This window comes from Carlito syrichta, unplaced genomic scaffold (assembly GCF_000164805.1).
Source record: "Carlito syrichta isolate Samal-C Ts95f unplaced genomic scaffold, Tarsius_syrichta-2.0.1 Scaffold307196, whole genome shotgun sequence".
Taxonomy (NCBI): Eukaryota; Metazoa; Chordata; class Mammalia; order Primates; family Tarsiidae; genus Carlito; species Carlito syrichta.
Genome location: NW_007251292.1, coordinates 192694 through 218803, shown reverse-complemented (window position 1 = coordinate 218803; position 26110 = coordinate 192694). Strand labels below are relative to the sequence as shown.

At 36.6% G+C, this 26110-nt stretch overlaps 1 protein-coding gene across 6 annotated transcripts in view; it reads left to right on the top strand.

Moving 5' to 3' along the window:
* The window catches only part of GABRA2 (gamma-aminobutyric acid type A receptor alpha2 subunit), a 145360-nt gene that overhangs the window by 88076 nt on the left and 31174 nt on the right, over positions 1 to 26110 (top strand). For 5 of the 6 annotated variants that reach the window (XM_021715567.1, XM_021715568.1, XM_021715569.1 and 2 more), the window contains 3 exons: positions 1982 to 2064; positions 6770 to 6913; positions 8467 to 8619. In XM_021715567.1, coding sequence (XP_021571242.1) covers positions 1982 to 2064; positions 6770 to 6913; positions 8467 to 8619 — 380 coding nt within the window. The remainder of the gene's footprint in view (positions 1 to 1981; positions 2065 to 6769; positions 6914 to 8466; positions 8620 to 26110) is intronic. The other variant, XM_021715571.1, reaches the window with a different exon arrangement.

The window sequence follows — 26110 nt, the reverse complement described above, 5'->3', positions numbered from 1 at the left end:
TGTAGAGATGAGGTCTCGCTGCCCAGGTGGGTCTTGAACCCGCGGGCTCAGGCAATCCACTCACCTCAGTCTCCCAAAGGCTCGGGATTACAGACTGAACCACCGAGCCCGGCTAGAGTGTTAAATCTTAAGAATCGCTTCAGTTATTAGGAACTGATTTTTTGGTTAATTATTCTTCACACATTTTTATTAAGTACAGCGTTAAGACTATGACTTGAATTTTGCTTATACAGCTTTATTTTTAACATTTTATCATATATTCCATCAAAAGTTTAAGTAATTTTTTTTTTTTTTTTGAGTTGGAGTCTCACTCTGTCACCCAGACTGGAGTGCAGTGGCCGCTCCCGGCCACCACAGCCTCGACCTGCTGGGCTCCAGCGACCCTTCCTCCTCAGCCTTCCAAGTAGCCGGAATTACAGGCATGCGCTACCACGCCCGGCTGATTTTTTGATTTATTGTAGAGATGAGGTCTCGCTGCCCAGGTGGGTCTTGAACCCGCGGGCTCAGGCAATCCACTCACCTCAGTCTCCCAAAGGCTCGGGATTACAGACTGAACCACCGAGCCCGGCTAGAGTGTTAAATCTTAAGAATCGCTTCAGTTATTAGGAACTGATTTTTTGGTTAATTATTCTTCACACATTTTTATTAAGTACAGCGTTAAGACTATGACTTGAATTTTGCTTATACAGCTTTATTTTTAACATTTTATCATATATTCCATCAAAAGTTTAAGTAATTTTTTTTTTTTTTTTGAGTTGGAGTCTCACTCTGTCACCCAGACTGGAGTGCAGTGGCCGCTCCCGGCCACCACAGCCTCGACCTGCTGGGCTCCAGCGACCCTTCCTCCTCAGCCTTCCAAGTAGCCGGAATTACAGGCATGCGCTACCACGCCCGGCTGATTTTTTGATTTATTGTAGAGATGAGGTCTCGCTGCCCAGGTGGGTCTTGAACCCGCGGGCTCAGGCAATCCACTCACCTCAGTCTCCCAAAGGCTCGGGATTACAGACTGAACCACCGAGCCCGGCTAGAGTGTTAAATCTTAAGAATCGCTTCAGTTATTAGGAACTGATTTTTTGGTTAATTATTCTTCACACATTTTTATTAAGTACAGCGTTAAGACTATGACTTGAATTTTGCTTATACAGCTTTATTTTTAACATTTTATCATATATTCCATCAAAAGTTTAAGTAATTTTTTTTTTTTTTTTGAGTTGGAGTCTCACTCTGTCACCCAGACTGGAGTGCAGTGGCCGCTCCCGGCCACTGCAGCCTCGACCTGCTGGGCTCCAGCGATCCTTCCACCTCAGCCTTCCAAGTAGCTGGAACTCAGATGAACGCTACCACGCCCGACTCATTTTGATTTATTGTAGAGATGAGGTCTTGCCAAGTTGTCCAGGCGGGACTTGAACCCACGGGCTCAGGCAATCCACTCACCTCAGCCTCCCAAAGGCGCGGGATTACAGGCTGAGCCACTGAACCCAGCAGTTTAAGTGATTTTTAAGCAAGACTTTAATATATTAATCTTCTTTATGAAGTTACTCTAAAGTAAACAAAAACTTTTTTTAATTCAGAGAGATAGACCTTATTTAATAAGGCTTCCAAGTAAATTGGATATTATGTATTAGATTGAATCATATGAAACTGCCATTTTGTAAGTAAATTAACATATATAGCATTAATTTGATATGATTCAAACTTTAATGAAATTATCTACAGGAGTAAACAGTTGTGGATCCTAACAGTGCTTGCTTTCTGGCTATGCTGATGTTTTTGTTATTTATGCTTAGATTTTGTATATACCAGTGTCTTCTGAGGGATCACCTCAATGTGAATGAACAAAAAGGCATTTAAATGTGAATTAGCCTAATACAATATTGTAATGAAGGCTCAACCTCATCATACCTTCTGCTGACAACAGTGATGAGTGATTTTTCTTGGCTTGCAAATGTACTTAAACAAAGAGTGGAATTTTGACTTTTAGGCTTACAGTTCAAGCTGAATGTCCTATGCACTTGGAGGATTTTCCAATGGATGCTCACTCATGTCCTCTGAAATTTGGCAGCTGTAAGTACAGGGATGAAGGTACATGTTTTGGGTCAATAAGATAAGAGGTAGCAGCACTGCTTGATTTTCTATTATGGTATGCTTAGTACATGTCTATTAAGATACAGAGGTAAAAGACATGCTGATTGCCCTCAAGGAACTAACGGACAAGCCCTTTAGTTCTCTCGAATGTCATTCTATTTTAATAGTGATGCTTAAATCATCACTTATTTTACTGCCGATAAAAATAAGTACACGTGTAAAATCAAACCAGGAGTTCCTTGGAGGTTGGGACTGTAATTTACCCTCCTTTCCAAGCACTAGACATGCTTTTCCAAGCACAATACGTGTTTCTTTTTCAACTGAGAATGAATTGTAAATGATAGATTCTATTGTTTATTAAAGTGGTAATCAGCCTGTTGGCAAGTGATAGGCACAGGGGCTGAATTTGTGCAGTTGTCTTTCTGCTGTTTAACTCATGGTAGGAATTTGTTTTTATTTTCTAAAATTAATTTGAAGGAGATGATGTGTCTGGATTGCTACATGCAGGCACTTTCTGTGTGCATGGAATATTTCAGGGTCGCCTCAGTGCCGCTGGCCACTCTTTAGGTCATAGGGGTTATATCTTGTATGTCAAGCAGAAGCATCACACTTCTGGAATAATTGAAAAGAGGGAAGGTCAAATCATCTCCCTAGGCCCACATGACATTCCAAGCAGTTCAGAATAAATCCATGAACACAGATAAGCAGCTTCCCTCTCGTGTGTGACCCATCTCCTGACCTTTTTAGAGAGGATGCTTTATTTGGCACCCCCATCTTTGTCCATTCTTAGTGGCTTTTGACTTTTTATTCTCTGTTGAATAGAAATGCACCAGTCTCTCCTGATTAAAAATATGTATGCCTGAATAGTGGGCCTTTGTCTCACAGACAGTATTAAGCAAAAGAAAAGAATGATGTCTAATATGAATGCAAAGCCCTTTAATTATGTTGATAACCACAGTTTTGTGGAATGAGTTTAATCTTGTTTGTTCTTACGAAAGGTGTTGGTTCTCAATTTTCTTTGAGAATCTCTTCTTTGTTTAACAACAAAGGCTTCTTTTATTGTCATGGAAACCATCACTTTAATCCTGGCATTTCTTTCAGTATTATTTAAGATAGTCAATCATGTTATACAACGTAAACATGATGCTGAGAAAAACCACAGCACACGCAGCAGAAAAAAACTTCTTTACATTGCATAAGTGGCATTCAAGAAAAAATAGAAAAGCCTTGATATAAAAAAATTTATTCAAGATGTAATAATGATGTAAGAAGGAAAGACTTTTTCCTTTTTATTTTATTTTTAGTGGACAAGGTATTGCCATTAAGACATCAAATATAAATGATGTGATGTCTCAATTCTGAAAATAAAACAAATGCCCTTGAAAATGTTTTAAATGGAATCTTAAAATCCCTTCTAGTGTATTTATAGCATAGTGAAATATCGCATGCTTGAGAATAAGTTTTCGGTATCCAGAAGTGATGTGAGCATCACACAAAGGTTGCCGTTAGACATTTGCTCTTTAAATAATTATTATTTATTTTGTTTTCTTTACATTTATTTTCTGAGCAAACCATTTTTATATTCTTTTGTTTATCCTTGCCTACAGTAGGTGCTTGATGTATAAGTGTTAAAAGTATGGACACCAAGCCAAGTCAAACCTTATGATGTTGGAACAACAAAGTTTAGCAGAAGCAGTTATGACTTTTACTTCTAGTCATTTATTTCTCTCTTACTTAAAAGTCTTCCCCTCAAAAAAAACAACTGAATTTCTGGAACTTCATCATTGTTCTCAAATAAAAGAAGCATTTAAAAAAATATGTTTACTGTTTTAAACTCAGTCTTGTCTTGTGTATTCCTGTTGTCTCATGCCTTAATACTTTGCCTTGCTGTTTAACTTGATTTAAAAATCCAATGAATGGAAGTCTAGGCATATTTTTTAACCTAAAAGAAATTGCAGATTGTCTTTTGGGCTAAAAAGTAATAACAAAAAATGACTTTGGAATATTTTTATTGGTTACCAAATATTAAGAATTTGTCAGTATGCATCTGTTTAATGCAGCCTAGGACTCACAAATGGATTATTCAATAGAATTAAATAAAATTATTTAATGACAGTCTAATTTAAAGGTGGAATTTACAGTGAATTTTGTAAAACTGTCTTTGATATTTTATTGACAAACATTATTATGGCATCTTGGTTTATAAGTATATTAGTGTATTGGGGGAGCCTGATTCTGTATTGCATAACCATTTGCTACATGTTATTTCACCAGACACAAAATCTAAAAACCATATTCCTATCTAATTAATGAAATGCAGTAACTGTCTTCTTAAAAGACATAAGAAGCATCAGTCATTTTCCTTAATAAATTCTTGAGCTCTTCTCTAGATTTCCATCTTCCACGACAATAAATAACATAAATAAAATACTATTAGTTTATTCATTCATTTAGCAAGAATGGACTGAGAACTTTTCCTGTGTGTCAGGCCCTGTACCAGATGCTAGAAGTATACTCATGAATCATACAGAGTTCCTGCCTATCGGCATTTTATTCTTTAAAATGTCATCACTTTTATAGGGTTTCATTTCTTTCTTTCTTTTTTTTTCTTGAGTTGGAGTCTCACTCCATCGCCCAGGCTGGAGTGCAGCGGCATGCTCACAGTCACCCCAGCATCGACCCGTTAGGCTCTGATGATCCTTCCACCTCAGCCTTCCAAGTAGCCGGAACTAGCAGCATACGCTTCTGCAGTGGCTAATTTTTTATTTATTGTAGAGATGAGGTCTCGCCAAGTTGCCCGGACTGGCCTTGAACCCGCAAACTTGGCAATTCACTCACCTCAGCCTCCCAAAGTGCTGGGATTACAGGCTGAGCCACCGAGTCTGGCCTTTTTTCTTATTTGTATTTAAAAGTAACGTTATAATTCAAAAGTAGTATACTTACACTTAAAAAAAAAAAAACTTCTAAGAGTTATTAAGAATCACAGCTATAGGGTATTAAGAGTTTCTCCAGATGTAAAGTTGCACATGTAACTTGGTTTTTGTTCTGTTAAATTCCGTGCCATTTGAAATTTCATTAGAGAGGGCTAGAATATATATTCAAGGAGGAAACAAAACAAGCCACTTAATCTGCAAATGAATCGCTAGTTATCCACATTTAAAAATCTTCTCATTCATTAATGATTAATGAATTGAAATTAATTAACTAGAAAATCAAATCTCATAAATATAATTCATTCATATGCAAACACGAATGTGTCTCTGCTATTAAAATTATATAGATATAAATGTATACATACTTTTTTAAGAATCCTATTTAAAAAATTATTTCACATAATATAATTTACTACTGAATATAGATGAAAATAGTATTCCACTGATATTAACACTTATTAGTGGCATTCAGAAAACCAGGCAATATTGTAGCATGTCATTAAAAACAAACTCATAAACATTCACTCATAACAAACTCATAAACAAACTCATAAACATTCACTCCATTATTACTGATGACTGGTTGGAAATTGACTTGTGATCATAGACCTTGGATCAATTTCAGAACAAAGACCATTGCAGCACAGGGGTATTAAACCTAGAAAACATACAGAGGGTAGAGAAGTGAGATTTTCAGTGTCCCGGAGAACTGAAGACAGAGCTATTGCCAGAGTCAACCAGATCTTTCTCCTCATCAGTTGAGAATGTGACTGTGATGCTGAGTTTTCAGGAGTCACTAATATCTCTAAACATTCTCTTGAGCACAATCTCACAGAAGTTCTTATAAAAATCTGTAGTATAGCAAGAGTTTTATGTCTATTGAACTGTGGAGAGAAACTCTACACAGAGAGGTCAGTTGTCCTTCTAGGGAACAGTCCAGAAACAAGGGAAATGCCTGTGCCAGAGAAACACTAAGACTGGATATGTCACTTAGACCTACTCTACGGTCACCTCTCTTCTGCTAAGTTCCATATCCTGGCCAATACATCAGAAAGTTATATCTGGTCTCTTATATTTGACACTTCCTGCCAATCTATAACATAACTGGGCTGCTATGAAAACGTAGTCTAGTGATGTCTGCCTGCATTAATTCATTAAAAAATAAACATGCTTTGAAAGGGACTTGCAACTTGCTCTTATAGCATTGTGATTTATTTTACATCTTCTAAAATAATCAATTTTTATTCTTCTAACAAATGGGATTCTGCCATGATAGCTAAGGCATTTAACTCTTCACCAGGCTACTTTTATGTCCAGAAAAGTAATATCATTATAGTTTATTAGTATTATTTCATGAGTGATTGCTATTTCTAAATAGACTGTTTGGCTAGACTATGGGCATTCTCAACCTGTTTACCACATTGTCTTCCTGTGCCACCATGGGACTAAGAAGATACTATAACCATCTTAAGGCCCAGTGATCTTTTCAGCTTTTAAAAAGAAAACGCCTCTTCACTTCTCAAAGTCATTGCAATGAAAATACTCTCATGGTCGTAATCGTCACTTTTGGTCTGCTTCACCCACTTCATATTGAAGTAAATTCAATATGGAAACATTTTTGCACTAAAATATGTGCTCTTTAGTTATTTTTTTAGTGAACAATGATTCTATGAAATACACAGTCTTTGATATAGCACTCCGTGGTTCTTATTAAAGTGCTTACAATATTTTTTTCTTCTGATTTTCTACAGATGCATACACAACATCAGAGGTCACTTATATTTGGACTTACAATGCGTCTGATTCAGTACAGGTTGCTCCTGATGGCTCCAGGTTAAATCAGTATGATCTGCTGGGCCAATCAATTGGAAAGGAGACAATTAAGTCCAGTACAGGTTAGTAACATGAGTTTGAACAGAGGCTAGTGTCTAAGAATATTAATGGGTTAAAGTCATTGGAAATGTGTCAGATTGCTTAAAATCTTTTGCTCTTAAGTTCTCAGAACAAACAGCATAGATGATGCTTGGAAACTTTTTAGGCATTCAGAATCTTAGGCCTTAACCCTTTCTAAATCAGATCTGCAGTTTAACAAGATTCCACAAAAAGTCATATGTACATTAAAGTTTGAGAAACACTGGCCTAAAATAAACTATGTATTCTAAAAGCGTGTGTCTTCTCAGACCAGCAAATTTTAACATTTGCCTTCCAAAATGTGATAACAATTCTTTAGTTTTCTAATTCTTGCTCCCCCATTCTGGATAATTTATGATTATTCAACTTTTGAATTATGGCTAATTACTACTGGCCTGGGTGGAAAGCTGATTTTCTCTCTAAAGGCCACCTTCATCTTTAAAAAAATGCAGCTGTGTGGACTAATTATTTTTCATCTGGCAGTGATTAAAACCCAGAAAGCAGAGAGAAAGGTAGATGTGAGGATTAGCTAGAAGTGACTAAAACAAACTAGAATGGACATGCAACAGTGAGAAATTCAGAAACAGTGACAGGCTTAATGCTGGGTACCAGTCTACTATAACGGAGAGTAAGGACCCACTAGAAGCCAAAATTCACCATGCTCCTTACTTATGTGGTAAATCCTCACTTGTACCCCACAACTCTAGCATAAAAGTACACTCCATTCTGATCATTTTTCCTTGAAAATTTTCTGATTTACATATTATGCAATACTTGTTCATATACTTTATTTTCCATTTTGCACTTACGTATATGATTTTAATATACCAATAATAATAATAATGACAAAGAGAAGTGGGCGAATGTGGACCAGAAGACCAATTTTGGAGATGTGGCCAGAAAGCAAAACTTTAAAGAGCCCAGGAGGACTGAATTAGATCAGCGCAGAGACCCGTGTTTGATACCAGAGGAAATGAGGGGCCCAAGCAAGTAGAATCTATTGGTAGAGAGTATTAATGAACTTTGAATTTCCTTGATCAGTAAGCATGATCTCAAGAAAAAAATCAAATACAGGTTGAGTCTCTTTAATCCTAAAATCTAAAATCCGAATTGCTCCAAAATTGAAAATTTTCAATGACTGACACGACACGCAAAAGAAATGCTCATTAGTGCATTTCAGATTTCGGATTTGGTGATTAGGGATATTCGATTGATAATAATAGAAATATTCTTAAATCTGAAAAAATTCCAAATCCAAAACACCTCTGGCCCCAAGTATTTTGGATAAGAGAAATTCAACCTTTATTATACCATAGGACATGCATTGCAAGTGTCTAGATATTATTAAAATTTTATTTTCAATACTCTGGCTTGCTAATGAGGAATTAAAGATGATACAAATTTCATGACGTGTATGTGAGAAAGCATATATATACATTTTTAAATCAGAGTTTGTTCTATCTCTGATTCCTTCTGTTTCCAAAAAGCTTCAAACTATTGACTATTAGTCCTTAAGCTTCTTACATTTTTCTTCCAGGTGAATATACTGTAATGACAGCTCATTTCCACTTGAAAAGAAAAATTGGGTACTTTGTGATTCAGACATATCTGCCTTGCATCATGACTGTCATTCTCTCCCAAGTGTCATTCTGGCTTAACAGAGAATCTGTGCCTGCAAGAACTGTGTTTGGTGAGTGAATACACACTTTGCAGTACAGCACGTCATGTTTCATAGCATCCTTTCTAAAGCATCATCTTTCTTGATCCTCACACCAATACTTTGTGTATGTGGGATGGGGAGTATTTTCACTTTTTACGTGAGGAAACAGGCTCGGAAAGGTAACACAGTGTCACGCTGTTAATAAGGGGTAGAGACAGTACTTACATATTCTGGAGATGCATGCAGTCTTTTTATCTGCTATCATATTGTTCATCAACATTTGTCTCTATGTTAATATAAGAAGAGTTTTCTTAGAGGTTTTAGTTTGCAGTATAACTACCATATTTCTAATTTACTATGTTTATTTTTCTCTCTCCCTCCTCCCTCCTACTTGAGGTACTAAGATCATCTTTCTTCATCTTAAAACAAAAACCAAGATGAATATAGAAAGCCTAAAAATATGGTATTCCATACTCTAAATTTATTTTAGATGAAGAAAGATTATCTTTGAACTTTAAGTTAAGAGATAGAGGGAGGGAAAAAGGGAAGGAAGAAGGGAAGACCTCACTCCCTTTCATTAGTGTTTCTAATTTTCTGATTAAAACTAGGCAGCGGAATTTTTAATTTAGAATATGGAATTTCTAGGCTTTCTATATTTATTTTGGTTTTGTTTTGAGAAGAAGAAAGATGAACTTAGTACTTTAAATGAAAGAGAGAAAGAAAAGGAGAGAGAGTGAGAGGTGTTATTCATTCCATTAGTGTATTTAATAATAAGGTTCATTTTCTTTTTTTGAGTTGGAGTCTCACTCTGTTGCCCAGACTGGAGTGCAGTGACCGCTCCTGGCCACCGCAGCCTCGACCTGCTGGGCTCCGGCGATCCTTCCGCCTCAGCCTTCCAAGTAGCCGGAATTACAGGCTTGCGCTACCACGTCCGGCTGATTTTTTGATTTATTGTAGAGCTGAGGTCTTGCTGCCCAGGTGGGTCTCGAACCCGTGGGCTCAGGCAATCCACTCACCTCAGCCTCCCAAAGGCGCGGGATTACAGGCTGAGCTACTGAGTCTGGCTAGGTTCATTTTCTTAATGAAAACTATGCAGGGAAGTTTGGCTACTGCTTTCTGGATATATGAATTAGGCTGCATATATTTTGAAGCCAAGTAGATTACTTTTGTGTGTTTGGTTCTCTCATTTGCTTAGGAAAGTTTTATTGAGAACCTAATAAAAATATAGTTCTTGCATTCAACTAATTTAGTATAGTGGATGGCAGCAGAATAAACTGGAAAGAATAATGACAACACAAGGTAAAGGCATTGCAAAAGAGGTATATACAAGTTGTGATATAAAACAGTAGCACAAATCCTCCCTAGAAGAACTAATTGGGTAAGTAGCTGAGTCAACATTTGAATTGATTCTTGGAAGATGAGTAGGAGTTTTTCAGACATATGCTCTGGGCAAGACCCAAGAGAATATACTCTACAATGACATTAAGGGATGAAAGAACATGGTATACTCAGTAAAGAGAGCTCTTTCAGTGTCAGTGAAGATATAGGTAGAAAAAGAGGTTGAGGCCCAGATTAGAAGGGTATTATGAGTCATGTTAAAAACATAAATATATGTTTATTCTTATAGGCTATAGCAAGCCAATATAGTTTTGAATCATAATATGTATACAGCTCTTAAAACAATGCTTGATGTTCAGTAAATACTAATACTAAATAACAATAATTATTAGCCATTCTTTTTTTCCCTAAATCACTTTACTGAGATAAGACTGACATTAAAACATCTACACATATTTAACATGTACAACCCCATGAGCTTGGAGAATAGTATACCTCTGTGAACCATCACATCACCATCATGGCCATAGACATATTTTGCATCTCCCAAAGTTTCTTCTTACCCTCTTTATTGATATTGGGGTGAGTTAGGGGGTGAATAAGAATACTTAGCACAGATCTGCCCTCTTAGCAAATTTTTTTTTTTTTTTGAGTTGGAGTCCCACTAGGTCGCCCAGTCTGGAGTGCAGTGGCCGCTCCCGGCCACCGTAGCCTCGCCTGCTGGGCTCCGGTAATCCTTCCGCCTCAGCCTTCCAAGTAGCCGGAATTACAGGCACGTGCTACCACGCCCAGCTGATTTTTTTATTTATTGTAAGAGATGAGGTCTCGCTGCCCAGGCAGATCTCGAACCCGCGGACTCAGACAATCCACTCACCTCAGCTTCCCAAAGGCGCGGGATTACAGGCTGAGCCACCGAGCTCGGCCCAAATTTTAAGAATGCAATACCGTGTTGTCAGCAAAAAGTACTATGCTATATAACAGATTTCCAGAACTTATTTATCTTGCTTAACTAAAGCTTTTCTTATTATTACTATGATCCTATTTGTACTTTAGAAAGATATGGAATTGTTGCAGAAAAAAATGGAAAGGTAGACATTACCAGAGACAGGAAGAAAAGTTAGGAGACTACTGAATTAGTCCAGATGAGATATGATTAGATTATTTCAGAAGAAAACATTGGTAGCAGAAGAAAAGGGATAGAATCAAAGAATGTTTAGAGAGAGAACCCATTGATTTCATGAACATTCATAGAAACTACAGGAAAAGTAGTAACAGGATAATATTTACTTTTTTGTTTTGGACATTTTAAGTGGACAATGTTGTCATCAATAAAAGCAGAAAGGAAGAGAGGAAAAAGTAGGAAAAATAAATATAGTTTGAGTAGGTATATTTTAACGTCTATTGTGATGTCAATTTGATGTTCAGTAGACTAATAGAAATAAGTATGTCTTAGCTGGGCATAGTGACTCACGCCTGTAATCCCAGCACTTTGGGAGGCAGAGGCGAGAAGATTGCTTCAGCCCATGGGTTCGAAACCAGTCTGGGCAACTTGGCAAGACCTCATCTCTACAATAAATAAAAAACCTAGCCAGGCATGGCAGTGTGCATCTGTGGTTCCGGCTACTTAGAAGACTGAGGTGGAAGGACCACTTGAGCCCAGCAGGCCAAGTCTGCGGTGGTCATGAGTGTGCCACTGCACTCCAGCATGGGCAACAGAATGAAACTCTGAGTCCAAAAAAAAAAAGAAAGAAGTAACTCTTATGAATAACACTGAAGAATAGTAGGAATTGTTGATAAGTATGATAATAATTAACTATAAGATAATAAAACTTCTAAATATAGATCATAAGCACTAGGATGGTTATGAAAGTATTTTAAAAGGAAAATAAGAATTGGCCAGAATGTGAAAAAATAGGAATTCTATATCTGATGAGGATTTAAAATGATGCATCCATAGTGAACAACAGTTTGATAGTTCCTTACAAAGTTAAACAAAGAATTACCATGTGACTCAGCAATTCCTCCTGTAGGTATATAACCAATGAAAACATATGTTTACACAGAAACAGGTACATGGATGTTTATTCCAGCATTATTCTCAGTAGTCAAAAGGTGGAAACAACCCAGATTTCCATCAACAGACAAAGGGATATACAAGTATGTCAATGGAATGCTATTTATCCATAAAGAGGGTTAAGTGCTGATTGATATATGCTACCATGTAGATGGATCGTGAAGATATTTTATGCTTGGTGAAAGAAACAACAAGAAAAATGATCACATACTGTACAACTCATTTATAGGAATTGTCCAAATAGGTGAATCCATAGAGACAGAAAGTGGATAGGACCAGGAGAAATGGGGAATGATTTCTTAATGGGGACAGGGTATTCTTTTGAGATGATAAAAAATGTTTGATACTAGAGAGACATGGCGGTTACAGAACATTGTGAATGCATACATAACATTGAATTGTACACTTTAAAATGTTTAATTGCCTGTGATATAAATTTCTCCTCAGTAAAATAATCTTTAAAAGTCATGAGTCTTGAAAGCTGTCCAACCTCCTTATTCTCCATCCTTCACTGTTTTTTTTTTTTTTTTGTTGTTGTTAGGGTGAACATCACTATCTGATTGATGCAGAGCAATTATCTAAGCAATGTTTCTATTCTCTCTAAATTTTGTCAATTTAAATTCACAGACAGGTTGATAACCTCTCTCTCTGATGTGAGATCAATAAATTATCTGCACTTACCCTGGTCCGAGTCTTTATATGGTAGTTAATACACCTAAGTAAAAACAAACAAAAAAATTACTACCATTAAGAAATTAATATGCCCTTGGAGACAGATGTCAAATTTTTCAAACTTTGAGGTCTTTCTGGCCTGTGTGCTGTGAATAGAATAAGAAAATAGACAATTGTTGGTGGGCAGCCATAAACAAGAATGAAATCATGTCTTTTGCAGCAACATGGTGGAGCTAGAGATGTTCATATAAAGTGAATGGACTCAGAAACAGAAAGCCAAACACTGCATGCTCTTACTTAACATGTGGTAGTTAAATGGCCACAAAGATAGAAATAATAGACATGGGGACACCAATAAGAGATGGGGAGGGAGGTTTGGATTCAGAAATTACAGATTGGGTACAATGTTCACTATCTGGGAAATGGACCACTTGAGACTCAATTCTCACCACTATGCAATATGTCCATAAATGTGTACCCACTGAATCTAAAATAAAAATTGTAAAACAAAAACAAAAAACAATGAAAACAGGGCAAATAAGACAGCAAGCAGAGAAGTTGAAACTAGAATATGCATACCTTGAGACTGGAGACTTGCTCCACTATATTAGGTTTTATCTGTTCATTTACTTGGCATGTTGCATTTATTTTGTGGACACGTGAAGTCAACCAGATTTCTTCCAAAGACATTAATTCTGTGCTTGTATCTCACAATGATAAAAACCTCCTATAAAGTCCTCTGTTTATCCAATTCATTCAACACCAACAAATACTCGCTAAGCACTTATTTGTCAGCTCTGTTCTAGAGACTTGGGATACATCCTGGAACAAAAAACAAACACAGCTTCCTTCATGATGAGGGATTTACTCTGTCACCAACATAAGAAAGCATTTGGGAAGACATACACGTCAGGTGCTGTGCTTGCAGGTCTTCTGAGAGAAGACAGTGCACTTATAAGACTGCATGATTTTAAGAGCACAAGTAATACAGAAAATATTTCAGGAAATAAATAAAAAATTGAAGGGAAATTAATGGGACAGACCCGACATTCCAGAAACACCTGTATTGATATGTAAATATGTGACAAATTCCCAATGAAATAAAATAATAAATTATTTGAGGATAAACCATCTTCATTTTGTTATGCATGTAGCTTATTTTGAGAAATTAGGGCTTCTGGTCCTTTTAGCTGCTTAACAAACTTCAGAACTTTATATAATAAAAGAAAATTGTGAGCACTTTGCCAACTATTATTTCTGTACTTGAAACAAAATCATTTTTTTGAATTTTGCATATGTTTTTATGAGTAATGTATTTTTGTCTTAATATTATGTTCAGTATATATTAAAGAGTATTTTCTATTACAAACTAAAATCAAATAACAGACATCCATTGGGGTGTAGGCTTCTGGTCAATGAGTTCATGGAGTTCAAATGCTTTTATTGCATACAGAGTTCAAACCATATCCAAGAACATTGGCTGCTTGTCTTATAGAAACTTTTGAGGAACTTAAAATTCAAAAACCTTATGTTCGGATTGATCATTCTTTTTCCTTAGTTCCACAGATTTCATTAATTCAGTTTGACATTTTCTTCTTTAACGTTAATTAATATCTTATTTTAGCATAGTTTCTTCTTTAACGTTAATTAATATCTTAGTTTAGCATACATGTGTGGACTTACTACATAAGTAAATAGCGTGCAGGTGAGGTTTGGGCTTCTAGGAAGCCCTCCCTCCCCCTGTAGTGGACATGGCATCCACGGTGTGGTTGTGTGCCCCTTATACCTCCTTTTTCCCTCCTTCAGCAGTGTCCAGCATTTTTGTTCCCACCTTTGTGTTTCTGTGTCCAATGTTTAAGGATCACTTATGAGTGAGAACATGTGTTATTCTGTTTTTTGTTTCCATCATAGTTCACTTAGAATGATCTCCAGTTGCAGCCATATTGCTGCAAAGGACATGATTTTGTTATTCTTTAGGACTGTGCATATGCACCACATTTTCTTTATCCAGGGCACTTTCAATGAGCATCTGGGTTGGTTCCATGTTTTTGCTATTGTGAATAGTGCTGCTGTGATCATATATGTGCAGGTGTTTTTGGTAGAGTGATTTATATTCTTCTGGATGTATTGCCAGAAGTGGGATTGCTGGGTTATATGTTAGCTCAATTTTTAGTTCTTTGAGAAAATGCCACACTGCTTTCCATAAAGGTTGGACTAGCTTATATTCCCACCAACAGTGTAGAAGTTTTCCCTTTTCTCTGTAGCTTTGCCAGCACCTGTTGCTGTTTGACTTCTTTAATGATACCCATCCTTACTGCTATAAAGAGGTATCTCATTGCAGTTTTGATTTGCATTTCTCTGATGACTAATGAGGCTAAGCATTTTTTCGCATGTTGCCAGAGAACTCAAATATAATGGCTTGAATGCATCTGAGTTCTCTTCCTCCATGTAAAAGAAGACCACATGTAGCCAGAATGGCAATACCATAGGTGTCAGACATTCAGCCTCTTTCTTTCTTTCTCCCTTGAAATTCTCAGCTTTGGTTTTGCTTCCTTGGCTAAAATGACTGTTGATATTCCAGGCTTTACACTCATCTTCCAGGCAACAGAAGAGTTAACTGAGGAAGAGCAAAAGACCTACCTCTTCTAGCTCTTGTTTTGCCCTCAAATGAGCTTTCCCAGAAATCCCTCTCAATAATCTCTATGCATTGTTTAACCTGACATGGTCTTAAAACTAGAGAGTCTGAGGAATTGCTGTCCTGATTGAATTCAGCATTCAAGTATTATGGGTTCACTCTAATAGATTAGTACTAGCAGTTTGCATTAACTAAAAAAAAAAAAAAAAAAAATGTTGTTATGAGGCCAAAAATAATAAGAGCACATATTTGGCAGTCAGAGTTTCTTGGTTCAAAATTTGGATCTTTTTATATCAAATCATAGGGTCTTTGACAAGTTTCTTCACCCTTCTCCACCTTAGTTTCATCCCTTTGTAAAATGGGTTAATAATAAAATCTTCCTCACAAAGTAGTTTAGGGAATGAACACAGTTACACTTGTGTGTATGCACCTATAGTCATTTGTATTTGGATCACTTAGTACAATTCTGGGTGTAAATGCTATGCAAATACTTGCCATTATTATTACTATTCATTATCTGATACTTAATTCTTTTCTTTATATCAAGAAACATGTAAAAGATGGTCAGCCCTTGCTTTAGTTTGAATAACAATAATCACTGCAAAACAGCCTGTTACAGGAGCTATGAACTCTACACTTCTGCAAAAGACAAAGCTGGGCAGGAATCTAGCTTCTTTGACATCATATCATCAGTGTTCAGTTTTGTTTGAAAGGAATTTCAGAATCTTTGTTATTCTGTTATTTAAGTAACATGTGCCAGTGTGCGGTCAGTTTTAATCAAGTCTCTTTCAATTATAGTGGATTCAAATTACCTCATCTTATACCATTGTGTTAATTTCATTCTGATGAATCACTAGCTTGCGTAAGTATTCACAAAAAAGACCACTATCTTAGATATGAATCCCATCTCAAAATCCAATTCTTGAGTCTTATTGGTTAGACAGGGGTCACATGCTTATCCTTGATACAGTCATCTATCTCAGCCAGTTAATAACAAAATGTGGATCGCAGGCCACTCCCTGAGCTAGTGGGTATTGTCACATTCACCCTGAAAGAGGAAGAGGGTATTCCTGTAGTGGAAAGGAGACTTGGAGGCTGTTATTAGAAGGACCACACTCTCACTCTTCTGCTATTTATATCTCATCTAGTTCAATGATGACCTTGATTTGTACTTCATCGAGAACACTGAAGAAACTTGAAAAGAAACTCCCTAGAACCCTTCAGCCTCAGCTACGCAAGCACCTATTGCATTGACATACTTTGCTTAACAATGTTTCTGTGCATTGCCAACACTTTCACCTGTGTACTAGGATGTACTCCTCCTCACCTGCCTAAGAACATTATTCCAGAAACCCTTACCTCTGTCTCTAACATCATCATCATCCTTGATTTTTACTTAATCATTCCTAGCCGAAAGACAAATATAGCATTATTTACCCAATCCTTAAGTCAAATTCTGTTGACTCTACTAATGCCCTGGCTTCTACTTCATTTATGTACCCACCTTTTAATTGAAAGAGTTTTGTTTTTACTGTCCCAAATTTTTCTCCTTTCATGGTTTCCCTAACCTGCCTAACCAAATTTTTGTCTCTACTCCACCAAATCTGCTTCTGTCAAGGTCCTCTATACTGCTAAATCCAGTGGCCAATTCTCTAATCAATTTATACAACCTATAAGTAGCCTTTGACAGAATACACCCTCCTCATAGTGAGAATAATGTTTTACACCCTCCCACTAAGTGAGAATAATGTTTTCATTCAGTTTCTAGGATATCCATGCTCTCTTGATTTACTTTTTACTTTTCAAGCCTTCTTAGTTTCCTTCACTGATCACTACTCTTTCTCAGCATCCCTAAATATTGGAGTGTTTTGTGGCTCAATATTGAATTTAATATCTGTACTCTCTATCCTGGGGATCTCAGCTTTAATCACGGCTTACTATCATTTACACGTGATAAGAACCAAATGTACAACTTTTATCTAGACCTCTTCCCTAAACTCCAGATATATACATGCAATTGGCTTCCTTATATTTCCATTGGATGTCTAATAGACAAACTCAATATGCACAAAAGCAAAAGTGAATTTTCAATCTTTCTCAAAATCTACTTGTAGCCTTGCTTATATGCTATATGGAGTCACTATCATCTCTCTCCTGGGTTACTGCTTGTCTTAGCCTTCTTGGGCTGCTTTTACAAATTATAGATTGAATGACTTAAACAACATAAGTTAATATTTCATAGTTCTGGTGACTAGAAGTCCATGATCAAGATGCAGCAGAATTGGTTTCTGGTGAGGGTTCTCTTCCTGGCTTGCATATGATAGCATTCTTGCTATGTCCTTACATGGCCTTTCCTTGTTTTGTTTTGGGGTGTGTGTGTGTGTGTGTGTGTGTGTGTGTGTGTGTGTGTGTGTGTACACATGCATGGGGAGGGAAGGGAGAGATAGAGAGAGCGCTCCCCAGCGTCTCTCTTATAAGGACACTAATCCTATAGAATCAGTGTTCCAAGTTTATGATCACATTTAACCTTAATTACTTCCTTAAAGACCCGATCTCTAAATATACTCACATCAGGTGTTAGGGTTTCATTATATAAATGGATGCAAACCTTAAGTCCATAATGCTGTACTAGACTGTTAGTTGACTTTTGCTTCCACTTTTGTGGAAGTATGTTTCCAGCATAGCAACCAGAAGGATCCTTCCAAAATACAAGACAGATCATGTCATACTTGTGCTCCAGGGTATTCGTTGGCTCACCAGTGTACTCAAAGTAAATGCCAGAACATTCAGCAATCAGTAAGGCCTTATGTAGTATAAACTCCATCCCTTGCAAGTTCAACTTCTCCCCTGTCTATCCCTCACCCATCTACACTGGATTCCTTTCATACTTTGATCATATCAGGCATTCATGTACCTGCTTGTCTATTTCCTTTGCCTGAACCTCTCTTTCTCCAGGTATCTGTATAGCTCACTCCTGCATGTCCTTAGTGCTTTTCTCAGTTGCCATCTTCTTAAAGAGGGCTTCCTGACAACCTGACTTAAAATTGCAAACTGTTTCCTCATTTCTGACTCTCTTGCTCCCCTAGCCCTTCTCTGCTTTTTCTCCGTTGCGTATATCATCTTCCAACATTATATAGAAAATATATTTTATTTAATTTCTGCCTCCCCTACTAAAATTTAAATTTCAGGGGGGCAAGTATTTTGATTTAAGCTGATAGGCGTAGAGAAATGCCCCACACATAGTAGGTCCTCAATAAATATTTGTTAATAGAATGAATTCATGCATACTGGATTAAAAAAAGATCTCCATCTCATAAGTACCCAAAAATTATTGTAGATTATAGTATACTATAGAACAAAATCATAGAAATCTAAATTGTTAGGATTAATAAGTGGTTTCATCAAAGTGACTAGAACCACTTAGCATATATGATCCATAGGTTTCCTACATGATGGTAATAATGAATTGGATAATTTAAAGGGGAAGAAAGAAAAAGATTTCACCTTCTATAACTGTCATAGAATAGTCCAAATAATGAATGTATCACATTTTAATGTGAATTGCATATTTGTATGACAATTTGAATACATATACATAGAGACATATTTCTGAATGAGATCTTTTTATAACTTATCAGTATAACTCTGTTCCTTATGACTCTTTATATGAAAGTACATAGTTGTGGTGCAAAAAAAATATATATATAAAGAAAAAGATATGAAGAGCAATTGCCCATTTATCATAAAGCTATAGTGCTTAAAATTCTGATGTGTGAGACAGTAAGTAATTAAAATGAAAGTGATGTAGATAGATATATAGATAATAGATTATATGAGAGAGAGATAATAGATATAGATCAATAGATTGGTTCATATGTGCATACATGGATAATGAATTGATAGGTAAACGTGCATTCATTAATTCACAGGAGGTAAGTTTGAAAGATCAAATCCATATGGACTAAAAGTATACACCAAGTAGTTAGTCATAGGAAACCAGAGTGTTTTATTCAAAAGAAGATATATATTGAGCATAAAAATGAATATAAATTATTCATTTTGATAGATTAGTCAACTATGAAGTTTAGAGGGAACACAATCCATAGAGCTGTCATCACTCTGACACTAAATCTAATTTCTGGGGGTTTTCTAAACCACCTTCTGTTTTGATAATTCACTTTATTATATTTATAGCATATATAATAAAAACAAATGTTAAATATATACTGATTATATTATCCTTTAAAATTATCATGTATCTGCTTCTTTCATACCTTTATTGATGTTGTCTCTACTCTTCTTCCTCCCTTCCCTTATTTTGACCTTCCCTTCATCCTGTTTCCCTCATCATTGTCATTCCTACTATCTTAGCATTTAGTCCTGCTCTGAAACATTCCTTTTGCCCCTTACCAGCATGTCCAACAAGTTGTTTAAATATCTTGTCTTCAGTGTAACTGATGAGTGGAAACCTTGCTTCGTCGTATAGTTCTAGAAAGCTACACAAGAAATGAGCTCATGTGCTTGTTATATGAAACACAGATATGTATGGTAGGTGATTAGAAAAAAAAGTGGTAAAGAAAAAGGAGAACATTCCATTGCAGTTTTTGGGAAACACATGATCTTTGGGACAGAAAGTCCCTTAATACTGACATTATTTTAGTTTAATAAGGAGATAGCCATGATCTGAACAAGAAATATAAAGTTATTCCCCTAATAATAAAACAAATAACACTACAGAGTACTTACTATGTGGTTGAAAGAATATGGCACCAGAAATGAAGAGAGCATGTGTCAGGTTCCGAGGTCACTTCTAACCTCAGCAAGTGATGTAAGCTGTCCATGCTCTAGAAGTTCTCCACTGTAAAGTGATGTGAAACATCTGCTATCTACCTCAGAAGAATGCCAAGAGGATCTGCGAAACAATATGTGTAAAAAATTTCTTAAATATTATTTTTTTAACTTTAAAGATGGTACAATTCAGGGTCTTATATCTTATTTTAAAGTAAATATATATGTATATCTTTATTTTTTAATTTATTCAAGCACACAACAAACTTGATTAAGTCCTGAGAACCAAGAATACTTTAGAATGTGCTTAGGAGCCAAGTGTTTTGTGTGTGTGTGTGTGTGTGTGTGTTTCTTTCTTGAATTCAAATGTCTCTATTCCAGGCTCATAATCTTCAGAACTACAATGTTTCAACTACTTTCTGTGTTTATATACAAGACTACCTCTTACATTAACTTTATCAGACTAGTTACTGAATACCATAGAGTTACCTGGGACATGAAGGATGACAATTGCTAGCTGGATAGATGAGACAGGGAATCATAGATTATACACACACATGGATACGTGTGTGCATTTGTATGTATACATGTTAATAAACTCCAATGTTCAAAAAAAGGTGATAGGAAAATCAGAAGATTCGCTAAAACGGGGGTTCATATTTTTGCATTGGCAGCCATCGATGAATTGACTAGCAGCAGTCCTCTTTAGACATGAATCTCTGGTGTCCACGACCCTTTCTACTCACTGTTGCCCATATCACACACGTATTTTTCCTACCCAGTCCCTGTGAACATTTGGGCTTTCAGCCCATGGATCATGGCATGCACAGACAGGAAAGGGCATTCTACAAGAACTGGGCCAAAAAACCCAAACAACTAAGGTGGAGAGAATTAGAAAGTCACATGAGTGTGGCTTCATTTTGTACAGGCTAAAGAGTTGGGGCAATCTTAGAAAGAGAAATAGAGACATAGATGGTTTTACTTGGAAGGTAGCAAGAGTGTGGCAGTAGGAGTCCACTGCCTGGAGATGAAGCCAGTGAGCAGACAGTCTGCACAGCAAAGAAGCTCCTTCCATATCCCTGTTTTCCACAAGACATGGGCTGGAAGTGCTAACAGGAGGCACACCTGGCATCCCAGAATTGACTTTGGCACAAAGCAGCACATGCTAATCAGATGCAAGCTGCCAGCCCCCTAGCAGCCTCCTCCCTGCTGCTGTCTGAGTCTCATCGCAGTCAGCTCACTGCCAATTAGGAAAGTGACTGAAGCAAAATGTATTAATATGCCATGGCAAGGAAAATGAGAGAGCCTTGGTTGTTTTGGTCCAGAGGCAGGCTGAGGAGTTTCAGGACAGCTAGGTAGCCTCGTTAAGTTTGGTGGATGTAATGAATTATCTTCTTACAGAAAGGACATGGGGGAAGATTGAAATACGCTGTTGTTTTGTTGGTGATTTTGTTTTAATTTTTAGATTTGGTCAGGACATGCAAATATCACTTTAATATAGGTATAACCATTTAGGTCATAAGAGAGCAGGTAACTCACTCTCACCTCTTATACTGAAATGTACATAGTAATATTGATGAGAAAAATTTAAACAATAGCATTTATTGTGTACCTTTTATATACAGTATACTGTTAGGTACTTCAGATTTACTCATTATTTACTTTTGAATAAAGCAATTGCCAATTAGGAAAGTGACATTATCTCCCCTTTTCAGACAAGAACATTGAAACCCAACAACTCATAGGCTGCTCCATTATCAAATGGTCAGTGCCAAAGAAAGAATTTGACTTGAGAGAGTTCTTGGACTCTCATGCTTTCACTCTTTCTGCTACTATGCCATCAAACTGCTTTTTCCTCCCCCCTCCCCCATTTTTTTTCTTTATGAGCTTGAGGTCAGAAATATCTTGAGTGATTTTTTTCCCCCAATGTGGGTAATTTCTGTTTGAGAATCAGGCTTGCTAAACCTAGATCAGAACTTGAGGTGAATGTTTACATTTGAGTTTTCTTAGTTAATGGCTAGCTTTCAGCAGCCACTTATTGAAGTAGTTCAGATTCCTTGCTGTATAGCAGAACTTGTTACTATCAGATTATGATGAGCAACTGATACAATAAAGGAGCCTTTCCAAGTTTAGTCCTGTCTAGTGTCATGTTCTGAATTTTTAAGCAAAATTAATCTAGTTAACTTAAGTGTTTAGCAGTGGAGCTACTTATAATAGGATCACGCTAGTTGTTAAAAACGTCCATGGACTCTGAGGTTGAAGAACTTGATTACTACTTTTGACTGCATTTGGTAAACTAATTTTTCCATCATACACTTTGCCTTGGAACTCATCTCTGAGAGTTTTATAACTTTATGGAATATATGAAGGAGATTTCAGGTGTTTTAAGAGGGTGGTTTTATGCTGTTGTTGTTTTCTTTTGATTTGATTTCTTTTGTAAGTATAGTGCTGCTTTTCTTAAGTTAAGCCTTAAAGAACTATGAAAAATAATAACTTTTCTAGTCTGATGATTCTACTCTTTATATAGGTTTAGGTCATCACTAGATAGTGAAATATTTACTTTCACTACAGTCAAATTTTGAGTGCATATTTATTCAAAAAATAATCAAAGCTATTATTTATATTCAAATATTCTTTAGTCTTTCAAGAAAATGATTTCCAGTTGGGTGACTCTTATGTAGTTAGAAAAAAAATTATTATTCAGAGTTATTCATTACAAATAGCATGCCTCCTCTTTTAAATCACCTGAAGGAGTTATAAGAATCATCAAAAACCATTAACATTTGAACTGTCACCCTGCATTTTATGGCAATGCAACTTACAAGATTGAAATAGAAAAATGATTTGATAACCATGGAGAAATTATATAGGATACGTTTTTCTGTGGTCTCCTGTTTTTTTAGTGTCTGCTTGTTGTTATCCTGAATATATTATTTTAAACTCATAAAATCAAAATATAACTGGTAATACTCAACAGTAGTCACACCAGGTTGGGCCTTCTTGGATAAAGGACTCTGCAGGACTCCTAGAGCAATAGTCCTGGTAGACACCTTGGGCCATCTTGAGAGTCAACTTTATCTTAATGCAAAATGTCCAGCTCAGAACTGATTCCAGTCTGGGCACTGTGACTCATGCCTGTAATTCCAGCTCTTTGAGAGGCCAAGACAGGAGTTTGAGACCAGTCTGGGCAACATAGCAAGACCTCACATCTACAAAAAATAAAAAAAAATTAGCTGGGTGTAGGGGCATGTCCCTGTAGTCCCAGCTACTTGAGAGGTTGAGGCAGAAGAATCATTTGAGTCCAGGAGCTCAAGTCTTTGGTGAGCCATGATGATGACACTGCACTCCAGCCTGGGGAACAGAATGAGACCCCAACTCAAAGAAGCAAGCAAACAAATCAAAGCAAAACAAAAAATACAGAAGTGATTTCACTTGAGATCAGGAGTTTATGATTTGATGGGTTGTTCTTGCAAGAGATTGGTTTTAATCATAAAAAAATTTTAAAAACCCTGTTAAATCCATTTATACCATCACTATCAATTTATGCCTAATTAGGGAGCCAAATGATACTCTTTTAGTAGTCTATGAACAGAGTAGTTCAGTAATGAAGATGATTGGTTTAATGAGACCAGAAACATGTGAATACACCCAGAAAAGAGTCTGTGCTTTGTTGAAACAAGGGAAAAATAGAGAGAAATAGTTCAAGGCTTTTCTTTCTTTTTCCATGGGAGCCACATTAAATTATTTCTCAAGGTGGGAATTGGATAACCTAAATAAAACTGCCCAAGGCTGGAAAGGCAGCCATTTAAGCAGTGCAATTCCTAAGCGTTCTTTGATTTTTCTTAAACCGCCACTAGATGGGCCTCTTGCATCCTTGGTTTGGTTTCTTAGTGTTTTTATCCACAATTTGTTGGGGCAGGGGTGGGAGTGGGTAATGAACTCAGAAACAACAGGAAAGCTATAGAATTCTCTATCTGACAGGTTCTACATGGGGCATTTGTGTAAATTATTTAATGTTTAGAAGTCTATAAGATGCTTATTCTAATTCCCATTTTAGAGAAAAAGTCACTGAGGCCCAGAGAGAGAGGAGAGGAAAAGAGACAAGGGTGGGGAGAGAGGAGAAGGAGGGGTAAGGGAGGGAGGGAGAGAGGGAGAAGGAGAGAAAGAGGAGAGGGAGGAGAGAGAAAGGATAATTTAACAGTTTTGTGGCAACTCTGTATACCAGACATATATGCTCATACTTTTTCCTTCCAACAGCCTCACTTCCTTTGCAGAGGTGGAGAGGCCTGAAACTTAGCAAGGTCACATAGCTGCTGTGGAGAAGCAGAATCCACCTCTTGCCTGGCTTTAGTGTCCATTTTTTACTTGAATGTGTGATAGAACCTCAAAATATATAAAGATCTTGGGTGCTTCACCAGAAAAAATTCAAAGTTAGATGAACGGTTGAGAAATGCACAATTTAGACTTATCTGTGGCTTTGAGATACTATCTCATGTATAGATTCTGCAATATAATTTACCATACTTACAGACGCTATAAGAGGGAATTTATAAGTTAAGGAAAAAATAAGCTTTAGAATAATACAGAAGCTTAATCACAGCATTGTAAAATAAATATAATTTTAAAATTCTATCAGTTGATGCCTTTTGCCCATAAATATCATAGTTTTACATATTTCCAGATGGGATATAAAAACCATCACTTAGGAGTACGTCTTATATGCCAGGTCTTATTCTGAGAACTTTCCAATGTTTGAATCTTTTACTAGTAAAGAGTATGGATGTTTTAGTCAAGCTACCTGAATTTATATCTCACCTCTACTACTTGCCAATGGTATGAACTTCAGTCAGGTACTAAACCTTACTTAACCTCAATGTCCTCAACTGTAAATGATAATAATAATAACAATACCTAGCTCACATATTTGTTAAGAGATTAGACAAACCCATACATTGGAAAGTTCTCAGAATAAGGCCCGGCATATAATAAGTACTCCCAAGTGATGGCTTTTATATTCCATCTGGAATAATGTAAAACTATGGTATTTATGGGTAAAAGGCTTCAACTGATAGAATTTTAAAAGTATATTTATTTTATAATGTTGTGATTGAGCTTCTGTTTTATCTAAAGCTTATTTTTTCCTTAACTTATAAATTCCCTTTTATAGAGCCAGTAAGTATGGTCAGCTAGTGTTACCGTTCACGATTTTTAAAATTATTTCTTTTAATAAACCAGATGATAATGAGTATTTACTTTTGCTAGGTTCTGAGTGAGGTGGCAGTATTTTTTTTTTTTTTTAATATCACAGACTGCTCAGGGTGTCAGGGGATGAACCAGGCATGTACCTCAATAAGTAACGTGAAGGATTCTAGATGCTGGAAGTATTCCAAAGTACAGTAAAAGCAAAAAGAAACAATTACTTCTGAGGAAGTCTGAGAAGCCCACAGGGAAGAAGAATAAAGTCAAGCTTTGCAAGCCTGTTTGTCAGAAAAGGCCATATTCTAAGCAGAGGACACACAATTATTAAAAACCACATGGAGCATATGGAGAAATACAAATTATATACTGATGTATCTCAGGCATGGGATTCATTTGTTTGTAAGCATAGTTAGGTAGAGTCCCCTTCACATGCAGCCTGATAGCCCATTCTAAGGCCATGAAAACAACTTGAAGGGTGGTTTTAGCAAGGGAAGTAAAATGGGCACATTTGAGTTTAGGGAAGACTATTATGGGGAGTATTGTATAAAATAAACTGGAATAGAATGAAAATGGATACAAGGTCACTAGTTAATTGACATCATCCTGGTGAGAAATAATGAGGGTATGAAATAGGACAACACATGTTGGTTGAGAGAGAATTCTAGATCTCCAAGCACTAGGGACAAAGAATAGGTAGGACATAGTGAATCTGGGTGGGGTAAAATGTAGGCAGAGGCACAGTAGAATACAGTTGGCCTTCTATATCTTTGGGTTTTGCATCTATTGGCTTCAAATGGACTGAAAATATTCAGGAA